At 38.9% G+C, this 20,521-nt stretch overlaps 1 protein-coding gene across 2 annotated transcripts in view; it reads left to right on the forward strand.

The window, feature by feature from the left end:
* Positions 1 to 10,521: 10,521 nt before the first annotated feature.
* The window catches only part of kif21b (kinesin family member 21B), a 140,952-nt gene continuing 130,952 nt past the window's right edge, over positions 10,522 to 20,521 (forward strand). For both annotated transcript variants that reach the window (XM_079843745.1, XM_079843744.1), the window contains exon 1: positions 10,522 to 10,912. In XM_079843745.1, coding sequence (XP_079699871.1) covers positions 10,872 to 10,912 — 41 coding nt within the window. In that variant the 5' untranslated portion in view covers positions 10,522 to 10,871. The remainder of the gene's footprint in view (positions 10,913 to 20,521) is intronic.

Genomic DNA, 20,521 nt, shown 5'->3' on the forward strand with positions numbered 1-20,521 from the left:
TTAGTTAGTAGGCCATATCAGGTAAAGCTAAAGCTTCTATTAAGTTTGTTTATTTATTTATTTTTTATTTCAGTTAACATTTATTTAATTTCAAATAATGTTTTTTTTTAATGGTTTTAGTTAACTATTATAACCCTGATACTTTATTGAATATGTGTCAAATACTGGTCTTTCCTCCTGACTATGAATTAAATGGGAATTAAATGAAATACAGTTTATTGTGTAACCAAATACGAATATTTAATGCGTGACTTTTAAATTATAAACAAGCTCGAAATACACCTGGACTCTTATTTTGAAATGTCTGCTGCGCCTCTGTTGCAGTTGCAGCTGCTCTTTCAAGTTCAGGAGATAAAATATGCATTGTTACAACCGTCTAAAACATATTACTAAATAATCATCATAAAGTAAACATTGTCATCATTCATCAGCATTAGTTCATATACAATTGCGTGGCATAAATGTGCGCTATTCATTGATTGTGAACCGCTCTGGAGCGCTGGATTGGGGATGCGTGTGTGAGCCTGGAGAATGCGCAACAGCGCCGTGGTTTCCAGCGGTTAGATCAGCACGTTCACATCAAATGTGCGCATCTGTTACACACATATGTTACACAGGACATCAGTTCTGACTGGATCTCTTCCCTAATCGACCCTCCCTAACATTTTCATCTCGTTTTTATTTGTTGACGAAAATGACATTAAGTTTTCGTCATAGTTTTAGTCATCCAACACTTAACTAATGTCATCCAGTTTTTATTTAGTAATCGTCTCGTTTTCGTCAGTGAAAAAAGGTTGTTAACAAAAATGATGACGAAAATTATTTGTCAACGAAATTAACACTGGGTGGGGGTTATGAGCTATACTGGGACCAACCACCTGGGGGCGATCGAGGCGCGGAGGCTTCAGTTTCTGATAGGAGGGCTACAGGCTTGCCCTAAACGGACAAACTTCTCTACAGAGTGCTAGTCACTCTCTGCTCTCTCCGACGACAACATTTTTGTCCTATGTCGGCCACCGTAGCTTCTCTATATGCTCAGCGTTGGGGGATGAAATTCACAACCTCACCACTAGATGCCGCTACAATTCACACACTGCACCTTTAAAGCACGGCCAAAGATCAAATTCGATATTATTACGATGTGCGCTTTTTAAAAGCATACTTAAGTGTGTCAAGAAACATGAAAGTGCACACTCTTGCAGTACACTTAGACGGCCTTTTATTTCATTATTATTATATAACTGGCAAGTACACTTATAAGTGCAGTATAAGTGCACATTCAATATTAAACAAACATCTTTTTCACAAGGTATGGAAAAAAAAAAACCTCATGGGCTGCATCCGAAATCGCGTACTATGTGAGTAGGTACTACATTTGAATTTGAACAAACTTCGCGACCAATAAAAAAGTATGTTCTATATAGTATGAATGAATGTAGTATGAATGTAATCCGGACGTACTACATCCGCCATGTTGTCGTTATCATGTGACCTTCCAGCGTCATTTGCGTCCCATCACCTCTGTTCATAAATCGTCTCCTGTGGCCTCATGGGATAGTAAAATGTCCATTGAATGCGCACTTCAGAATCTCGCCGGGTTCTTTTCGCCTACTGTTTTTAGAATACTATGGCTGCGTCCGAAAACATAGGCAGCTGACTCGTTGCCTCGCTGCCTTATCAGGCAATGGCTTGTAAGGCAGTGTTTGTGCATGAGGGCACCTCACAAAACTGATTTCGGACAGACTTCTTAGGCAGTGTAACAGTTTAACCCTCGTGCACTGTTCGATTTCTGGTTACACTCGTTATGCTCCGGGTCAAATTGACCCTAATTGGATTCAATACAGTTCCACAAAAATCACACTATGAAAAAACACATATAATCAGGTACAAACAATTCACTTTTAATATCAATACTTTTCACACATTACAAAGAATAAATATCTGAATTTACAATTTATAAAAATACTTTTAACCACTATTTTTGTGATTGGCCCTTAGGACACTTGCCTTTATACATTTATAACAATAATATCTTAGTCTAAACCTAAAGTAATCTTGACCAACTATATAGCATTTTAAAGCTTTCAGACTCTAATTTTCATATTTGGTGACTGATTTTCAAAAGAGATGACAGAGCAGTAGATAAATAGCGATAGATTTGTGATGCGGTGCCAAACTATAACACACGCTCTGACTCTTTCCATATGTTTTTTTATATGCATTTTAGAGATTGAATTCAAACATTAACAGTACTGCCCAAACTACTTCTGAATAGGATGTCTACTTCATAGATATTTTGAAAAGTATGAAAATATAACGTTCAGATCACTCAAACCATATATGGAAATCGAAGAGTCTACATGTCATCTAGTGGAAAACGTTGGTACTGCGCACAAATTTTTTTTTTGAGATATCAACCTAAAATTTGGTACAGAATTTGTTCAGATATTTAGCTTTGATTTTATTGAGGTTTTAGAATTTAACATGTTTTGTAAAATTTATATTTTATATAAAATAAAAAAATATATGTTATATATTTTACATGTTCATAAACTTCTATAACTTGTTTTAAACTTTACTTTTACGACTTATACAGTGATGGCCGATTTCAAAACACTGCTTCATGAAGTTGTTAATCTCAGCAAGATACTGGCACTTCAGGACTAGAGTTGAAGAGCTCTGACATACAACAAAGTGTCTTGTATTTTGTGTCTGTACAGTTGCTTTTGAATAGCTGTCCTATATGGGTCAAATTGACCCACAAACAGCAAGAGTGTATAACATTTTGATATGCACTTTTCACAACGCATCAGCATGTTGAAACTTTGCAAGCATGTTAATGACCCTAAATGAGAAAAGGTCACACAATTTCAAGAAAAACAATGTAGGTTAGATAGTATTTCAGATAGATTGAAAAAATTAAATGATAGCTAATTTTACCATTTGTGGCATACAAAAATATTTCTGTATTGAAAAAAATGGGGAAAAGCTCATTTTTTTTAGCTTCATAGGTTAGTAAAAAACTAAAATAACAAAATATAACCCAGAAATGTTATTATTTTGGGTCTCTACAATTGCCTTAGAACATTAAAATATGTGGGTCAAATTGACCCGTGAACATCCCGAACGTAACAGTACTTTTGTGTGTATATGTCAAAACACATCAGCGTGTTGAAACTTTGCATGCATGTTCATGACCCAAATGAGAAAAAGTCACAAAATTGAACTGATATTTCTGACAACTTAAAAATCAAAACGGGTCAAATTGACCCGCAACATAACACAAGGGTTAATGATCTACAGCAAAATAGAGAGAGCTTTGGGGTGAGAACTAAACAAATATTTGACTACTACATTAGTCATTTCTCGTTAGAAATGACATCAGAAGTAGAAAATGTTGGTAAAAAAACTTACATTTACACACAAACTGACCAGCGAACGCAACTTTCGGACGCCATCTTTTTTTTCCAGCTCAACTGTCACAGAATGAAAAGCACAGGATTGTGGGATATCAAAGGCAGCGAAGGATACAAATATGCTGCCTTCAAAAAACGATCAGATGAAGGTATCTCAGGAGACAGGAAGTGAAGCTAACATTAGATTTGGACGTACCTTGGTGCCTTCCTTGAAATGTGTCCTCCGAAGGCAGCATTTTCCAGGTTTCGGACGCAGCCTATGAATCCGGACATACTACTCTGTTGGCGTACTGTTTTTGGTTTTGGTTTGGTTTTGGTTTGTGTTTGGAACGACAGTAAATAATGACAGAATTTCCATTTTTGAGTGAACCAGCACTTTAACGCTCTATTTACTGTAGAAACACACACAGTCAGCATGTTGCAAGTTGACTTTTCACATTAGACCAGATCAAGTGAACATTGGGCTCTAACCTGGGTGCTTTGGCAAGCCCCTTCCCACACAGATGGTGATGTTGTTGGGGGGGAGGATGGATGTAATTTGGGGACGGATGAGGGAGTCTGTATGTGAACGTGTGTGTGTTGTGTGTGTAGCCCAGGGGCACAGACATACACATGCAGCAGACTGACCTAGATGAAGTCAGAGCTGTCAGCTGACTCTGTGCCTGGCCATTCCCTTCTCTCTCTCTCTACCCAAATGTGTGGCTACTGTATTTCACAGGATAGAAACAGACATGGACTGTGGCTAATCTGCCCCCCCACACACTCCCTTGCACACACAGACATGCGCTGAACGAGTCAGCCGCGCCGCTCCACTCCTGGATATTGTATGAAGCTTTTGTCTGGTGTGGGGCGACCATTAGAGTGAAGTGTGCTGGGATTTATAAATACACACTGCAGTGAATGTTGTCATCAAAAACTCTGCAGCAACTTTAATTCCTTAAAATTGGTCTGCAGGGTGCAGAGATGAATCATGTTTAGTCCTTTGTTAACCCATGGGCACATATGAGTTAGCAAAAACTGGCAACATAATAATATTAATTTCCCAAAAAAAATTAAGAATGTGAAATTGAATCAGCTTATGACCTCAAAGCTAAATATAGCAAACTGTGCAAACGGGATTATGGATACATCAAAGAAAAATGAAAATGCAAGTCAAATTCTCTTTCATTCTGCTGTAGGTCTATCAATTTATTATTTTTGGTTGTTAGAAATATTCTGAATGTGTGTGCGTGAATATATTCATTAAAATGTTCATATGTTTGTTTTCTTTTCGCCCCCATTCTGCTGTGTATTTTAGAGAATTTCTTACATTCTAGTGCTTTCGCTTATACGTAGATTTGTTTATATGTTAAAATTTGAGTAATAGCAACAACAAAAAAATAAGGTGAAAGGTGAAAGAGTGTACTTATATTTAAGGAGGCATTTTCAAAAGCATCGGCTTACCCAAGTTACCACAAAAACAATCCTCTCCTAAGTCTCTAAACAAGCATCATGTGATGTTTTAAACCTTCAAGCGTGGAAGGTTCATATGCAAGCCCTGAATAACACTTACATAAGTGAATAATCCGGAAAAGGGGTATTCAGGGATATTCTTAAACATTAAGGTGACCAGATTTCTGAAATGGAAACAGGGAACATTTCCTATTTGAGTGGTCAAAATAGCACAGGAAAGAAAGAAACAAACAAACAAACAAAAAATCACACAGTGAAAACAGTTAATAGGAACTATAGTAAATAGCAAGCAGTTCAAAACAATATTATAACAAAATTATGACTTTACAAAAACACATTACAAAAAAAAACGTAAATATAATATGATAAAACTATTTAACAAATAGTTTAAAATTTTATAATTGTAATATTTCTCACAAGCTGTTTATTCTGTATAGCCTACAGAAATGTCAACGTTTTTCACCTTCAAATATTTTGTAACGTTTGTCCTTAAAAATTACTCTTACTATCCTGAAAGGGGTTCTATTATGCCCATTTTTACAAGATGTAAAGTAAGTCTCTGATGTCCCCAGAGTGTGTATGTGAAGTTTTAGCTCAACATAACCCACAGATCATTTTTATAGCATGTTAAAATTGTCACTTTTTGGGGATGTGTGTGTCCCTTTAAATGCAAATGATCTGCTGGCACAGGGGGCGGAGCTTCAAGAGCTCTGTTAACCCTTAAATGCATACCTCGGGTCTTTAGCGACCCGAGTTATTCACTACCCTCCTCCTAATTCATTTTTTAAAGTTAGACATCAACCTTCTTAGTATTCCTCAATCAATCCATTTTAAACAATATAACAAGAAAAAATGTATGAATGCCTGTTTTTCCACTAGTTTTTTGTCAAAATTGCATAGGGTCACTAACGATCCGAGGTGTGTAGGATTGTACATATTTTTTTTCCTGCACAATAATAAATTAATCTATAATGCCGAAATAACTGCAGTTCACCTTTATTCCACAAGGTGGCAATGTCTGATACACAATGATGAAGTGACGTTTCACTCATAGTGACCACAGATAGAAAACGAAACAATAATATATATAATCTGCAAAACTTGAAATGGCTCAGCAATTTACTGCAGAGCAAGTACTGAACACAATCAAATATTAGTGTCACTGTCACTTGGTGACGGATCTGGTGAAGGAAGCTGTCAGTGATCAAAATATTAATTTTCAAGAAGCTGAAAATGAGTTTTGAGAATATGTGTGAGATCGCGAATATGATCCAGATGCAGAATGTACTGGGAAATGAGCTCTGACGAGGACAGTGGTGATGGTATAAAACATCTGCTCAAACTGAACACTTCCAAGCCCCAAAAGGTAACGAAATATGTTTTATTTTATTCTTCTTCAATTGTTGCTCTAATATCAGGAGTTTTATACATTATTGCGACAGGTATAGATCTATCCATGTTAGATGTAGATCTGGGTCGCTAAAGACATGAATATGTAAGAATGTTTGGCGAAACAGTCATGCATTTAAGGGTTAACAGCTCTGATTACGTCACAGACACACACTGAAAATGTCTGAAACTGTTCAGCCTTTTATATTCAAATGTTCAAAGTCGGCCAATGATGGAGAGACTCAAGAAGAAGTGACAACATGTAGAATGCGACAGGACGTTTCTGAATGGTTAGTATGTGGAGTTAACTATCTTCAAGTCGTCGATTAGCATATTCTGTCATGATAATCTATAAATCACTCATGTGGGAACTGTTGTAAGATGCATAGAGCCAGAGAATATCTGTTGGATGAAGATATAACAGGTATAGTTTAGTTTAATTACGGTTATAACTTATGTTGCCATCTTGCTTTTATGACATGCTATTGCACTTGTGTTACGTACTGTATTGCAGTAAATGTGAAAAGACGGATGCGACAGCTTGAGCAGACTCCCAAATGTGCTCGACTACAACAACCTACAACCCTTTGTTGCCTGTTCCTGCGGGCGGGGTTTACATTTTAGGGTTTGTGATGTCACTAACCCGTGAAGAAACTGATTGTAGTCCCTACCAGCCGTTTATTGTAGTCCTTAAAAGGCGATTTCTGTAAAAGAAAATATCTCCCTTTGCTTGGAACTTTGAGCGCCATTACTTTGCAGATGTTGTTTATGCTCAAACAGCAACATTACACACTAACCAGATTTTAAAAAGTAAATTCATAATCAACCACCCCTTTAAATAGGCTTATTATTTAGCATTTTAGGCTTATTTTAAACAGAAAGTATGTATATTCTGCAAATGTATTTGTTGCAGGTGTAATTGTTTTTAGTGGAATGTGGAAATGACTGTGTTCCGCACCCTGTTGAGGCCCAGTTTTCCAGCACATACAACCAGTTTTACATTCATTAAACATGAATAGTTAGTATGTTACTACCTTGAAAGCGATAACAATGTTTGGTATTTGACAATAATGGCGCTCTGCTCTCGTGTCTCGTCCAGGTTAGGTTCTTCATGAAGTAGCGGCGCGCGACCAAGTAGAGTCAGCGTAGCTCGCAGCGCCATCTGTTGGTGAAAATAATCACTACACAATTGCTCCTGTAACCAGCAGGCTGCTGTGTGTTGGTCGGGCTTTTTTGCCGGTTGTTTTGAACGAGCTGTAAAACGGGGACATTTCCGGGGACAGCTCCAGTCAGGGACAGAACAACAAGACTGGGACTGTCCCCGGGAAACAGGGACGTCAACATATTAAAGGGTTAGTTCACCCAAAAATGAAAATTCTGTCATTAATTACTTACCCTCATGTCGTTCGACACCCGTAAGACCTCCGTTCATCTTCGGAACAGAGATGAAGATATTTTAGTTGAAATCTGATGGCTCTGAAAGGCCTCCATTGGCACAATGCACTTTACACTCTCAAGACCCTTAAAAGGTACTAAAGACGTCGTTACAAAGTCCATCTCACTACAGTGGTTCTAAAATAACTTTATGAATCGGCGAGAATAGTTTTTGTGCGCAAAAAAGCCCTAAATAACGACTTATATAGTGATGGTGATTTCAAAACAAGGCATCATGAAGCTTCGAAGCGTTATGAATCAGCGAGTCGATTCAGCAGTTTGAATCACCAAATTTCAGCAGTTTGGCGGTTTGACACGCGATCCGAATCATGATTCGACTCACTGATTCATAACGCTTCGAAGCTTCATGATGCCTTGTTTTGAAATCGTCATCACTATATAAGTCGTTATTTAGGGTTTTTTTGCGCACAAAAACTATTCTCGCCGATTCATAAAGTTATTTTAGAACCACTGTAGTGAGATGGACTTTGTAACGACGTCTTTAGTACCTTTTAAGGGTCTTGAGAGTGTAAAGTGCCATTGTGCCAATGGAGACCTTTCAGAGCCATCAGATTTACACTAAAATATCTTCATTTCTGTTCCGAAGATGAACGGAGGTCTTACGGGTGTCGAACGACATGAGGGTAAGTAAGAAATTTTCATTTTTGGGTGAACTAACCCTTTAAGCATTTGCCTCCTTTGCAATGTTATTTATGATGGGACATTATGTGAATGATTTGAATGCTTTGACATCTGTTTGAATAGGGTTCAGAAGGTCTTACATAGGCTACTTTGGATTGTGGGCTGCCCGGCATTATGCAACATGGGTTAATTTATATGAAACAGCGTCTTTATCAACTCTATTTGTACATAATCCTCATGGGAATCTGTTGTTCTTGTGAAATTATTTAGTGGTGATTATTTGGACAAAGTGCTGTTCCCCATCATCTCCCCACTCTTATTGTGTTAGATCGGAGTTACAAGCCCAAACGGTTGCGTTTGGTTTCCATTTGAGCTAGGGCAAATGCTTTTTATGTCTTTAAAAAAATTAAAGGATATAAACCATGGTTTTGTTCCTCACACTGTTGTCTGTGGCTGTGTAAACTGATTACGTGTATGGTTCCACTTTTAATGCAGAAGTGAAGTTGTGAAAGTAGTCTATCTCTGTTTCCCAATCTTTTACAGAGAACCAGCATGCTTGTCATTATGGTAATGTACATTCAATACATTTCTGTATTTTGCTTCGCATGATCTGTGACTAATGGGCTGTTGTAAACCGTAAACCTTGAACCCAGAGCAATTCTCCATTTCCAGCCCTTAAATGCGTTTCAGATGTGACTTTCGTTTCGCGAATGAATCGATCATTTGAACAGATTCTTTTGAATGACTCAGTCGAAACGATTCGCAATTTGTCAAAAACTTAACACGATTAATAAAACGAGAATTTTTTTGTCCTTTCTCTTTTGTTGTCAAATATTTTTTTGTCACATTTTTGCATAATATGACCAAATTAAAGCTTGCCTAAATGATGCACAATAAAAACATATATATATGTTCAGTAATATTTAGGCCTACCTTGATTTGTATCAGCTTTCTTACACATCAAACGTCTCTTATTTCACCTCTTCACTTTTATCAAGTACATTAACTATGTATTTGCATATAAATATATATAAGCGGTTGCGGTTGTGTCCCCACCACAACTGTGGGACAGTCATAATTTGAGTGAACAAATAATTTTCACACAATAAGTATTTACGTGGTTTACATTAATTTCACTTTTTGTTCAAATCAACATAGTTATAAACATGTACTAATTAAGAGAAACACATACATTTGAATGAACTAAAACAAAAAGATAAATAATTTCTCAGTAACCTTGAGTGAGGAATTAAAGGGATGAAAAATGAAAATAGCCCATAATTTACTCACCCTCTAGCCATCCTAAGTGTATATGACATTCTACGTTCAGACGAATACAATCAGAGTTAAATAAAAAAAATGTCCTGGCTAATCCAAGCTTTATAATGGCAGTGAATGGCTGCCCAAAATTTGAAGTAAAAATGAAAATATCCATATTTAAAACTTTATAAAGTAAAATATCTAGCTTCCGGTAACGCCTCTCGCAGTTCAAAACGCTACGTCTGACGTCATTGTCGTGCCAGTTATGCTTTTTCCGTAAATTGAATACGGTAGGCGGTCTGGAGGAAGCTAGATATTTAACTTTATAACTTTATATGTTAAATATGGATATATTTCTTACACAAACCCATTGATTCGCTTCAGAAGGCCTTTATTAACCCCCAGAGCCGTGTGGATTACTTTTATAATGGATGGATGCACTTTTTTGGTCTTAAAATTTTGGGCTTGCATTCACTGCCATTATAAAGCTTGGATTAGCCAGGACTTAAAAAAAAAACCAACAACTCTAATTGTATTCGTCTGAAAGAAGAGTGTCATATACACCTAGGATGGCTTTAGGATGAGTACATTTTCATTTTTGGGTGAACTATCCCTTTAAATAATTTCTCAGTAACCTTGAGAATATTTTTTTTTACAGTGTATGGGAATTACACGGTTAATCGTTTTTAACGTATTTTGTTTTATAGTGAAGCGTTCGAACGAACCGATTCAATCTTATGAATCGGATTTCCCAACGCGGTGCTCAGACGTGTCCACTGAAGTTGCGTTTAATCTATGACCGCTGAGTCTGCTTTTAAAGTCTAATCCGCCGCTGAGCTCTAATTGGTCAATTGCATCCACGTGTAGGCGGGAACAGCAGCTCCGTGTGGTCGGAAGGCATGTCAATCATCGCAGTATGGACACGCCCACACATCTCTCAGTAAGCGCTGCACATTGAACGCGCGAGGACACAGACGCTGTGTGTGGTTTCGGATGTAAGCTCGAGTGCCACTCGCACATATGACAGGATACAAGCTCGAAAGAAGAAAACATGCCAGTCTCCCTCACATTTCATGCGATTTATACATCGCTGTGCTGATTTCATCAGTATTACAGAGGTGAACGGCGATGTCTGGCTGCGCAACGCTGATTGACGGACCGGAGCGGTCGCGCGCGTGTTAACGCACAACAGTGTTTTCAGCTCGTCCGTAAACTTTGCGAGAACTTCGCGGCATCACTTCTCATTTTGACGGGCGAGGTGAAACGGCGGCACAAAGCATGGCGACACAAAACGACTGCTCTGTCAAGGTCTCTTTAAGGTAAGCCCGGCTGTCAGAATCTGCCGACTGTGCCCATATGCAACCATCATTTCCATTGTTTGTAGTATAACACTCTGTTCGTGGTATTATATATGTGCTTTACTTATCATACACTGTTTATTTACGTTGACAACAAAGAGTTTGTTGGACAAACAGGGTGTTGCAATTCTCTGGGTGTGTGCTGCACAAGGTAAGACCCGGGTGATAGTGGACACTTGCACACAGATGCAATATTTCAACCCGTTGAGTGTAAAATGGTCAAACACAGATGTGCGAGAACTATAGTTCCCATGTGCCGCCACATGCATGCATAATTACATGCATAATGCATGTAGAGACAGAAGTTACATTTAGGTTTGACTTGTCTCGTGCACTGTGTACAAGTGTGCAGTAAGGTGCATTTAATTGCTTTATGAGTTTTGCGTAACTGCTGAAGGACATCAGATGATGCAGGAATGTCTGCAAGGTGATAATGACAAAGACGCGCGCGCGCGCGCCCGCCCGCTTCTTCTCAAGGTCCTTATTTCCTTTGTTAAAACCCACATCAGTGAGTAATATCGCTATAGATCAATGTCTAATCGATTTGCCTTCGTCTGCAATGATCATCAGAATTGCCAATCACATTAATGCTCGTAAAATTGAAGCGCGTGTCAGCAGTCAGGAGCAGAGAGCGGCGTCGGGCTGCAGCATGACTCGAGGCGGTGGTCTGAGAGCTGTCTGGAGCCCCCTCAGATCAGTCTGATGCGAGAACATAGAGCAGTTTAGAGATCAAATCCAGTGTCTGGGTGTGTTATGTCCTCATTTCCATCTCTGTAAGCCCCTCCTGTGAGCTTGCATGCATGCATTGTGTTGTTTTTAAAGGGCCAAATGGACCTGCTGTTGCAGTAATGCAAGATTCAAGTGGATCTTTTGTGCTGCCCAATTTTAGGGAGTGTGGCTGCAGGTGCATGGTTGGTTTTTGATGCACGGTTTTTATAGTAAGCGTGCTTTACTGTGGCTGCTGCTCACTCTGGGTCACACCTGCAGATGGGAGGGGGAGCATTACAGCAATGAATGAAGTGGACCCACGTGTTCTGCTGAACATCATGAAGGCGGACTGTTATTTAAAGATATGCTTCATCTAGACATCCAGACTGTTGCGTGGATCTAGTTCCAGGACTGGATTGATATTCCTCAAACATTCGATTTTAAGTGCTTGGTAAGTCAAGCATCACCGTTATCGCTCATGCTTAACGTTTAGGGGTGGGGTGTTCACACTGACAGTGACCTGAAAGTCATTTATTTTCAGTGGTAATTGATTGGTAATTAGCAACAAATTATTGATCCATCGCCAGAGATGCTATAGCAAATGTGGTCTACTCTTACGTTAATGATTGATAATCATAACACTAATTCTAGAGAATCAATTCTGGTTAAGTTTGCATTTGGCTGCTGTTGTTCAAAAAAAAAACCCAGCTTATTTGGATGCAGTCTTTCATTTTTGATGTCCTTTCACTAGATGGAATACTCTGACACGCCCCCTTCCAACTCGGAAAATCGTATATAATCCGAGTTTCCCACTTGTATAACATTTCTCTCAGTCATTTATGTGTTTGGAACTCGTAGTTATGATATTTCTGAGGGTGATGTTGATCGTGATGTTGCACATCAGAGTTCAGTACAGGCGTCAGAACCGCGTCTCCTCGCAGCAGATCTTGGTTTGTGTGCAGGCCCGGTTACAGAATCAAATCACTGACGGTCCTTCTGAAATTTCTGAGGGTGCTCTAGTAAAGTGCAGATAGGCTAAGCAACAAGTATATAGTAATAATAATAATAATAATAATAATTCTCTGTTATATAATCTATCCTCTGTTCTGTAGAGGACACCAAAACCCATTTATTGAGAAAATTAAAACCCATGAATAGACATAAACCATGATTTTTTTCAATTCACCAATCAATTTTTATTCAACTTTGTATAACGATGATTCTCAATGTTATGAAAGATACAACAGAATAAGTTGATGTACCATTTTACTTAATGCAATATGTGTCTAATTGCATAATAATGGGTTTTGGGACAACATGTAATGAATGTCTCATAGGCCTATTTCATAAGAATATCCAGACTTAAAACCTCTATTCTGGGTCTCAGGAGGAAATTTCGATCACTAAAATGCTGTTGCTTTTTCAATTCATCGCGATCTCACAAAGTTCCGTAATAAAAATGTTGTCAACAATACATCTCTTACTTGCATCGTGTCTTGTCTTTGTTAATGAGAGGTTACGCGAGCCTGCATTAACTTGGCGGTGACAGTATCAACGGAGGGTGCTTTTGCTTGCTTTTGAGGGTGCACCCCCCCGTAGAACCGGGCCTGTTTGTGTGTGTGAAGAGGGATTCCTGCCGCTGTTTTGACTCCTTTACACATTTTATAAGCTCTTCACGACTTCTCAGCTGGTCAAAATACCATCGTGTACAGGCTACGCACATACAACAAGTACATTTAGTTCAGATCACAGCATTGTTTTGGATGTTCGTTCACGAAATGTACGTAATAAAAGCTGACCAATCAGGCTGTGAACATATCGATTCCGTATCTTTAGGTTCGGTGTTAAATGCCAATGTGAACGCTAAGTTGTCTGGCTATCACCAGACCAAGCTCAATTTAAGATTGAACATTGGTCTGGGGAGTCTGCTCTGTATTTTCTACTGCACACGCGAGCATAAACGCACATAAATTAAATGACTCTGTACGCAATTGGATAGTCCTTCAACCAATCAGACCACAAGGGGCGTGATAAACAAGCATAATTCAAATGACTCTGTACGCAATTGGATAGTCCTTCAACCAATCAGACCACAAGAGGCGTGATCAACGGGCGACGAGCCATCGCTTCTCTATCCGTCATCGTGATAATCCCTCCAATAGCGGGCCAGGTGGATAAGCCAGTCTGTGATTGGTTCCCGCAAAAGTGTAACAGAAGCAGTAGAAATGAATGTACGGGTTTCCAGACTGAGTTGCTGGGCGAAATCAAATCGCTGGCAGATCAGGCTGGGTTTACCCAGTCTAAACGCGAAGTGGACCAGGACTAAATGTTATTTTTTTGTTTTGTTTTTGAACTGAACTACAAGTGTGTGAACACATCTTGAGTCGACTTGAAGAGCACCTAAGATCTGCCTTTATCCAAACAACCAATGAATTGAACCAAGTACCAGCCATGTGTTTTGTTTTTCTCTTTCCTATAATCTGTTTCAATACAATACGTGTATGCCTGATGAAGGTCATGGGACCGAAATGTTGCTCTTAAAGATTTTTTTTTATAGATTTTTTCAATTACAGATAGTGTGCAGGATTTTCTTATGTTTTAAATTCATTTTAAATGAAAATTTTTAATTCTTTGTCCTATACGCACCTACCTATATTACCCGGCTTTGCGAGGCAAATTGTTCATTGAAATACGAAATAAATAATCTGTCGCTGCTTCCGTTACATTATGATTAGAGCTGGCTGCTGTAGTTGTTATGGTTGTCCTCCAATTGGATGGAATCATAGTCTTGGTGGTAAAAATTTGGAGTCTGCATTTTTCTGTAATATTCTGACTGACCAAAATATACAGACTGATTCAAATTAGTCCCAACTGCAGAATGGGCGGCATTAAAATGGCATTTATTTCATCATTGGCAATTCTTTTTCTGGAATTTCCCAGCAGAGCCATTGGGATAAGGGCAGGAAGGATATGATTGGGCGAGGACATTGAGAAATTGTAACCATCAACCAATCAAATTGCCCAACCTAACACACAAGACGAGAGGATGACGGATCTTAACGGTTTAAAAGCTCTTTTTTGAGGAAATTCCTACCTGTAAATTAATATACAGTATTGCGAGTGATTAAATAAATGCTTCTGCATTTACAGTATGTCACGTCACTGCTATCCTTTGTGAAATAAACTGCTTCCCCATTATTACTGAGAGACATAATGTCCTTGCCACAGTGAGAATATATGACCTCAACTTCTAAGTAGCAAGCTCAGCTTCACTTCTCATGAGTTGACCCTTTTTCTACCTCATTTCCTCTTAATCACCATCAAAGCCTGTGGTTGAGAGATTGATTGTGTTTTTGTCTCTGTGGGTGGGAGTTTGCATCTGTATTGTGTGTGTGTGTGTGTGTGTGTCTGTCATCTCCTCATGTGAGTATGTCATCTGCAGGCCATCTTTCCTTTCTCTCCACCCTCCTGGTATAGACAAGTGAGATGTTCTCCAGGAGTGTTGACTCAACAGCGCTGTTATAATTAGACACAAAGTGAAAATTTGTTTTGCTGATGATTTTCTTGCCTGATATAGAAGGTTATCCATACTGTGGCGGCAGCCTGTCTGTAGTTGGAGGGTCTCGTAGGAATTCCTTCAGGGTCTCGAGATAACGCGTCGGATGATTTCATTGGGAATCTTCTAACATCACTAAATGCTTTTAAGAAATATTTCCCTTTCACTTTGTACTGAGCTCAAACATGATGGCTGCCAGAAAAGTGCCTGCATCTGTCAGTTTGAGAAACGCCTGACCTGTTTATATGTCCAGTCTGCTTCCTAAGGACACGGCTTGATCTTTTCTCAAGGGTCTGGCTGAGAATGCCAGAGTTTGTAGGGGGATCATGTTAATAGTCGAGGCTCCTGGGAACCAGACTCGTAATTGCCTCGTTTATGGGAATAGCTTCCCCCAAGACTTTCAGGGTAAAATGTTTTGGCGTTTAGATTCCTTGGCATCCTCAGGAGATGCATGGTGGCGGTGATCACTGGGTCAGTGACAAAAAAGAGTGTGCATGATACATAGAAAAAAAAAAAAGTTAAGTCTAGTCTAAAACATAAGCCTTTTTCATGTGGTTTTGAACAAGCTAAAATGTAAGGACTTAAATGTCATGTGTTGTAACCATCAGTTAACATGTAATGACATTTTTTCCTTACTCCTTGAATCCTTGAGTATGAGTCTACCCATCGTAGCATAAATTATTAATTCAGAAATATTATTGTTTTGGGGGAGTCACAACCCAATGAGTTGTTATAAAAAGGGCAAATAATCTGAGATTTTTAAGAAACTTTATTGACCTTGACAGTCATTTCCATTATTTTCCTGCATGATGGCTGCTTCACATGACTTTATTTTGGCAGACAAACATTTTTCCAAATATATACATTTTTAAAATATGTATGCCAAAGTATGTAGAACCCTTTTTCTTCAATATCGTATTTCCTCATTATCTTAAACAGGGCTTGACATTAACTTTTTTTGCTCCCCAGCCACTGTGGCAAGTTACCAGCCACTCAGTATTTTCACTGGCCGCTTTACCATGGGGAAAAACTGCCATATAGATATTTTTAATATTATCTCATAATTTGGCAGCAGGTATATTAGGCTGCTGTCACTTTAAGACCTGGCGCACTGATCCATTATACTGTTACATGCGTTTTCTTTCTCAACTGTACATTCACTTAAATCAGAACTGACTGTGTTTACGTGAATACTTGCCAAGACCAGCATTTTGTGTGTATTTGACTGTTTAAGCGCAATAAGCAGCCAAAAATAACTCAATTTAGTTCTGAGAGGCAGTTATATGTGCGCGCACTTTAGGTGGGCGCACAAAATCTGCAGGAATAAATAAAATTGTGCAATATGTGCAATCCCAGGGCAAAATTCAAGCCCTGTAACAGTAACACTATTCATCCGGAGCGAGCGAGTGAGGGGAGGCGGGTTTGTGTGTCACTCGCTGTCGGAGAGATGAGAGAAAGTAGCTGGTATCGTTTATCTATTCTGTGGCAAATGAGTATTGGAAGCGTTTCAGATATTTCAGTATCTATGTATAAAAAATATTACCAAATATTTTTGACAACATTACATTGCACTGTTCATTATTTCAGATGCTTTTAAAAGACTACAGGTGAAAAATTTATAAATTGTATATCAAATTCAACCTGCAAAAGTGGCTAGGCGGAGTCACTCCGTATGTTTGCGGGTGTTAATGTCAAGCCCTGAATAATAAAAAAGTATGCCTTCATTATCATAACATCAGAACAGTTTTATCACCCTCACATTCTTGTCCGTTGACCCCCAAAACTCAAAATAAATGAAGCAGTTAAAATGAAAAAAATTGCATTTTAGTAGTAGTTCTGAGCAAAAAATGAGCATCGTGTCTTTGACCCCTCTGTGATTGTCAGTAGAGTTTATTGAATGTGTTCTGACCTTCGCAGTTGCTCTTCTCGTAATGGAGACTAGTCCATTTGGCCATCCATTAAGCTCGATTAAAGAACCTGGACAATGCAGCTCAAGTTGAAATATATCCCACAGCGCAGTGTCTTTTGTAAAGGTGACCTGCTTAATGCCCGTTTTGTAACCCTTATGCTGTATAGACTGAATGTATGGGGCTTTTCTCTGGATTCAATGGGAACATGAAGAAGAGTTTGGTGTGCATGGGCCAGATTTAGTTGAACATTTCATTAAGCTGCACTTGCAGTAATAACCGTTTAAGCCTGCCGCAGATCAGATGATTAAACAAGTTTAGGATGAATTTAGGCGCACAGAAATGCTTACAAATCGTTTAGTTCTTACTGATAGTGCTTACTAATACAATGACTTCTCCAACAGCTGTACCTTTATCTGTGTCTGTTTCTCTACTGCCTTTTGATGAAATATTTGTACGCCCTGGGGGGCAGGAAGGGTGGGGTCCTGTGAGTTTAGAACTCAAGCCCATGTGAATACTATCCATCCTAAATAGTGTCCCAAAGCATAGTATGTTGAAATTTATATTACCCACAACCCATTGCATTTTAGAGGAGGATTCAGTCCAGAACTATGAACACAAAAAAAACTGCAAATATGGTGGATGATCATGAAGCTGCTGGAAGCTGGCAGGGTCCCTACGAAGTGTTCGCTGCTTTGACAAAATGTGTTTATTTGCAACATCCTGCAGTGTCAGAGATGTAACTCGCATATTAGAGGAGTCTACGGTTTGATGTACATAAAGATATGAATTACCATACTTTCATTTAATAATAATTAATAATGATAATTTGTTACATTTATATTGCGCTTTTCTAGGCACTCAAATCGCTTTACATAGAAGGGTGGAATCTCTTTAAACACCACCCATGTGCAGCACCACCTGGATGATGCGACGGCAGCCATATTGCGCCAGAACGCCCACCACACACCAGCTGATTGGTGGAGAGTAGACAGAGTGATGAAGCCAATCATATATATGGGGATGATTAGGAGGCCATGATAGACAGGGGCCAATGGGCAAATTTGGCCAGGATGCCGGGGTTACACCCCTAATCTTTATCAAAGCACATCCTGGGATTTTTAATGACCTCAGAGAGTCAGGACCATGGTTTACATAATGGTATGCATGTGTGTAATACACCAATATAAATATTAATTAATTAAAAATTTCACTTAATCTAATCTGTCCTATTCAAAAGCCCTAAACTGAATGATAAATGTTTGTTGCAATGTTTGATATGAAAATAAACGTAATTTGTCTTTTTATCTTATTTTACCCACAATCATGATAGCTGACTTGTAAACTGCACTTTACACCCACGAACAAACGCATAAAACTCCCTTAAGATAGCGAAATACCCTTTCAAGTCCACTTCGTAGGTAGCACATGTGTGGTCGAAAGGAACACACCTCTCAAGTGAGTGTGTCAGATGAGAGAGACATACAAAATGTGTAGAGCGGGAATTGGGACTCCTGCTCCAAATTAAAGGGATAGTTCACCCAAAAATGAAAACTCTGTCATTAATTCCTCGCCCTCATGTCGTTCCAAACCCGTAAGACCTTCGTTCATCTTCAGAACACAAATTAAGATGTTTTTGATTAAATCGGAGCGCTTTCTGACCCCTCCATAGACTTTCAATTGACTTTTCATTTGTGTTCTGAAGATGAACGACATGAGGGTGAGCAATTAATGACAGAGTTTTAATTTTTGGGTGAGCTATCCCTTTAAAGACACCAATTGCATGCTGTGTTGTGAAAATCTCACTATGACTGTCCTGCCTGATGTTTCCACCGGAAATCGTTTGCTATGTTAGGCAGTAGATTATTTGCAGTTGACTGCGTTAAGTTCAGTGCACCACACAGGAAGTGATAGCCGAGGGGGTCAGAGGTATGTTTCTGTGACATTAGTCTCAGTTTCGTGCAGGCAGGAAGACGTGCGATTTTAAATGCACCCAGTAGTCAGTTTACCTCAGGGCTTCCCTTTAAAACCACTTCCAGACCCACTGACCGTGGTTCACTGACATGAGAGACTCAATTGATAATGTCTCTCTGACTCAATTAGATGCTGTTCTTTTAGACATCGTCCTCTGGTTGGAAGAAAAGGCCGGTTGTGTTTCAAATGAAAAGGGGAAGAGGCTTGAAGGGAGGTGGCGAGAGAAAGAGAGAGTCAGAGAGCAACAGAGAGGGCAAGAGAAAACAGGAAGTGTCTTTTTCTCTTTCAGTGTCAAAGGACTGCATAGGAAAATCAACATTTAGCTCTCAGTGGAAGCATACAAAGAGAGGCATTTATTAATTATATGCGTGTGATAGATCACTGTGTCTTGAAGGCTCTAAGAAACGTCTGTATGTCACACTCTCACAAAGAGCAATGTCATTGGTCCGTAGAGTAAAGCCACTACAGTGTGACTTCAGGGCGTTCAATAGCATAAACTGGATGTTATTAAAAGGATAGTTCACCATACAATGAATTTTTCTGTGGAACGCAAAAGAGATACTTCACAGAATGTTGATGCTGTTCTTTTCTAATTGTGTTTATATGCACAGAAAACTTATTCTGCCTGACACATGCATACACACATTTGTTCTTGACCTCTGTAAATTTTAGGTATTCTAAGGCCCCGTCCACACGGAGACGCGTTTAGCTGTATACCTTAAAATTTTGTACCGTATTAGCGTTTCATCCACACGGATCCGGCGTTTTGGGAGCATTAAACCGATATTTTTTTAAACCGGGTCCTAGAGTGGATAAATCTGAAAACAACACCCTTGCGTTTTTGTGTGTACAGCCACGACGTGGCTTTCGTGTGTACAAGGCTCGAGCTATAAAGTACCTATTCTTACTCTTTTAATGTATATGATTAAATATATAGTATAAAGATGAATTATGTATAAAATTTCATCTTACTGACTTGTAACGCAACCAATCACATTTCGTTTTGTTTAGGGGCGTGAAAATGTAAAGCCGATGTCCCTGCAATAACTGACCAGCATGCATCTATAAATTACTCATTCAAGAATGTTGTGCTAGTTTACTGCAACAATGGAGCCACGAATTTCACACACTTTTGAAAATCCCGCGTTTAGTTGATCCTGGTAAGCGCTCCTTGTCAGTGTAAACACGACGACGTTCTTCTTCCATGAGGGAGTTTGGTGGCATGACGTTTTGTTTCCAGGTGGACTGTTAAAGAATGCGACACACACATCTCCCGGACATCCTTCAACCTAGGGCTGTGCGATATTGAAGAAAAATGCGATATGCAATACCTTGTTAAATAACGCGATATTCGATATGCGATACGATATTGCTTAAAGTGTCTAAAATCTATTTAAATTATATATTTAAAAAAAAATTAATACA

This window comes from Gobio gobio (genome assembly GCF_949357685.1).
Source record: "Gobio gobio genome assembly, chromosome: 19".
In the NCBI taxonomy this organism is placed as follows: domain Eukaryota; kingdom Metazoa; phylum Chordata; class Actinopteri; order Cypriniformes; family Gobionidae; genus Gobio; species Gobio gobio.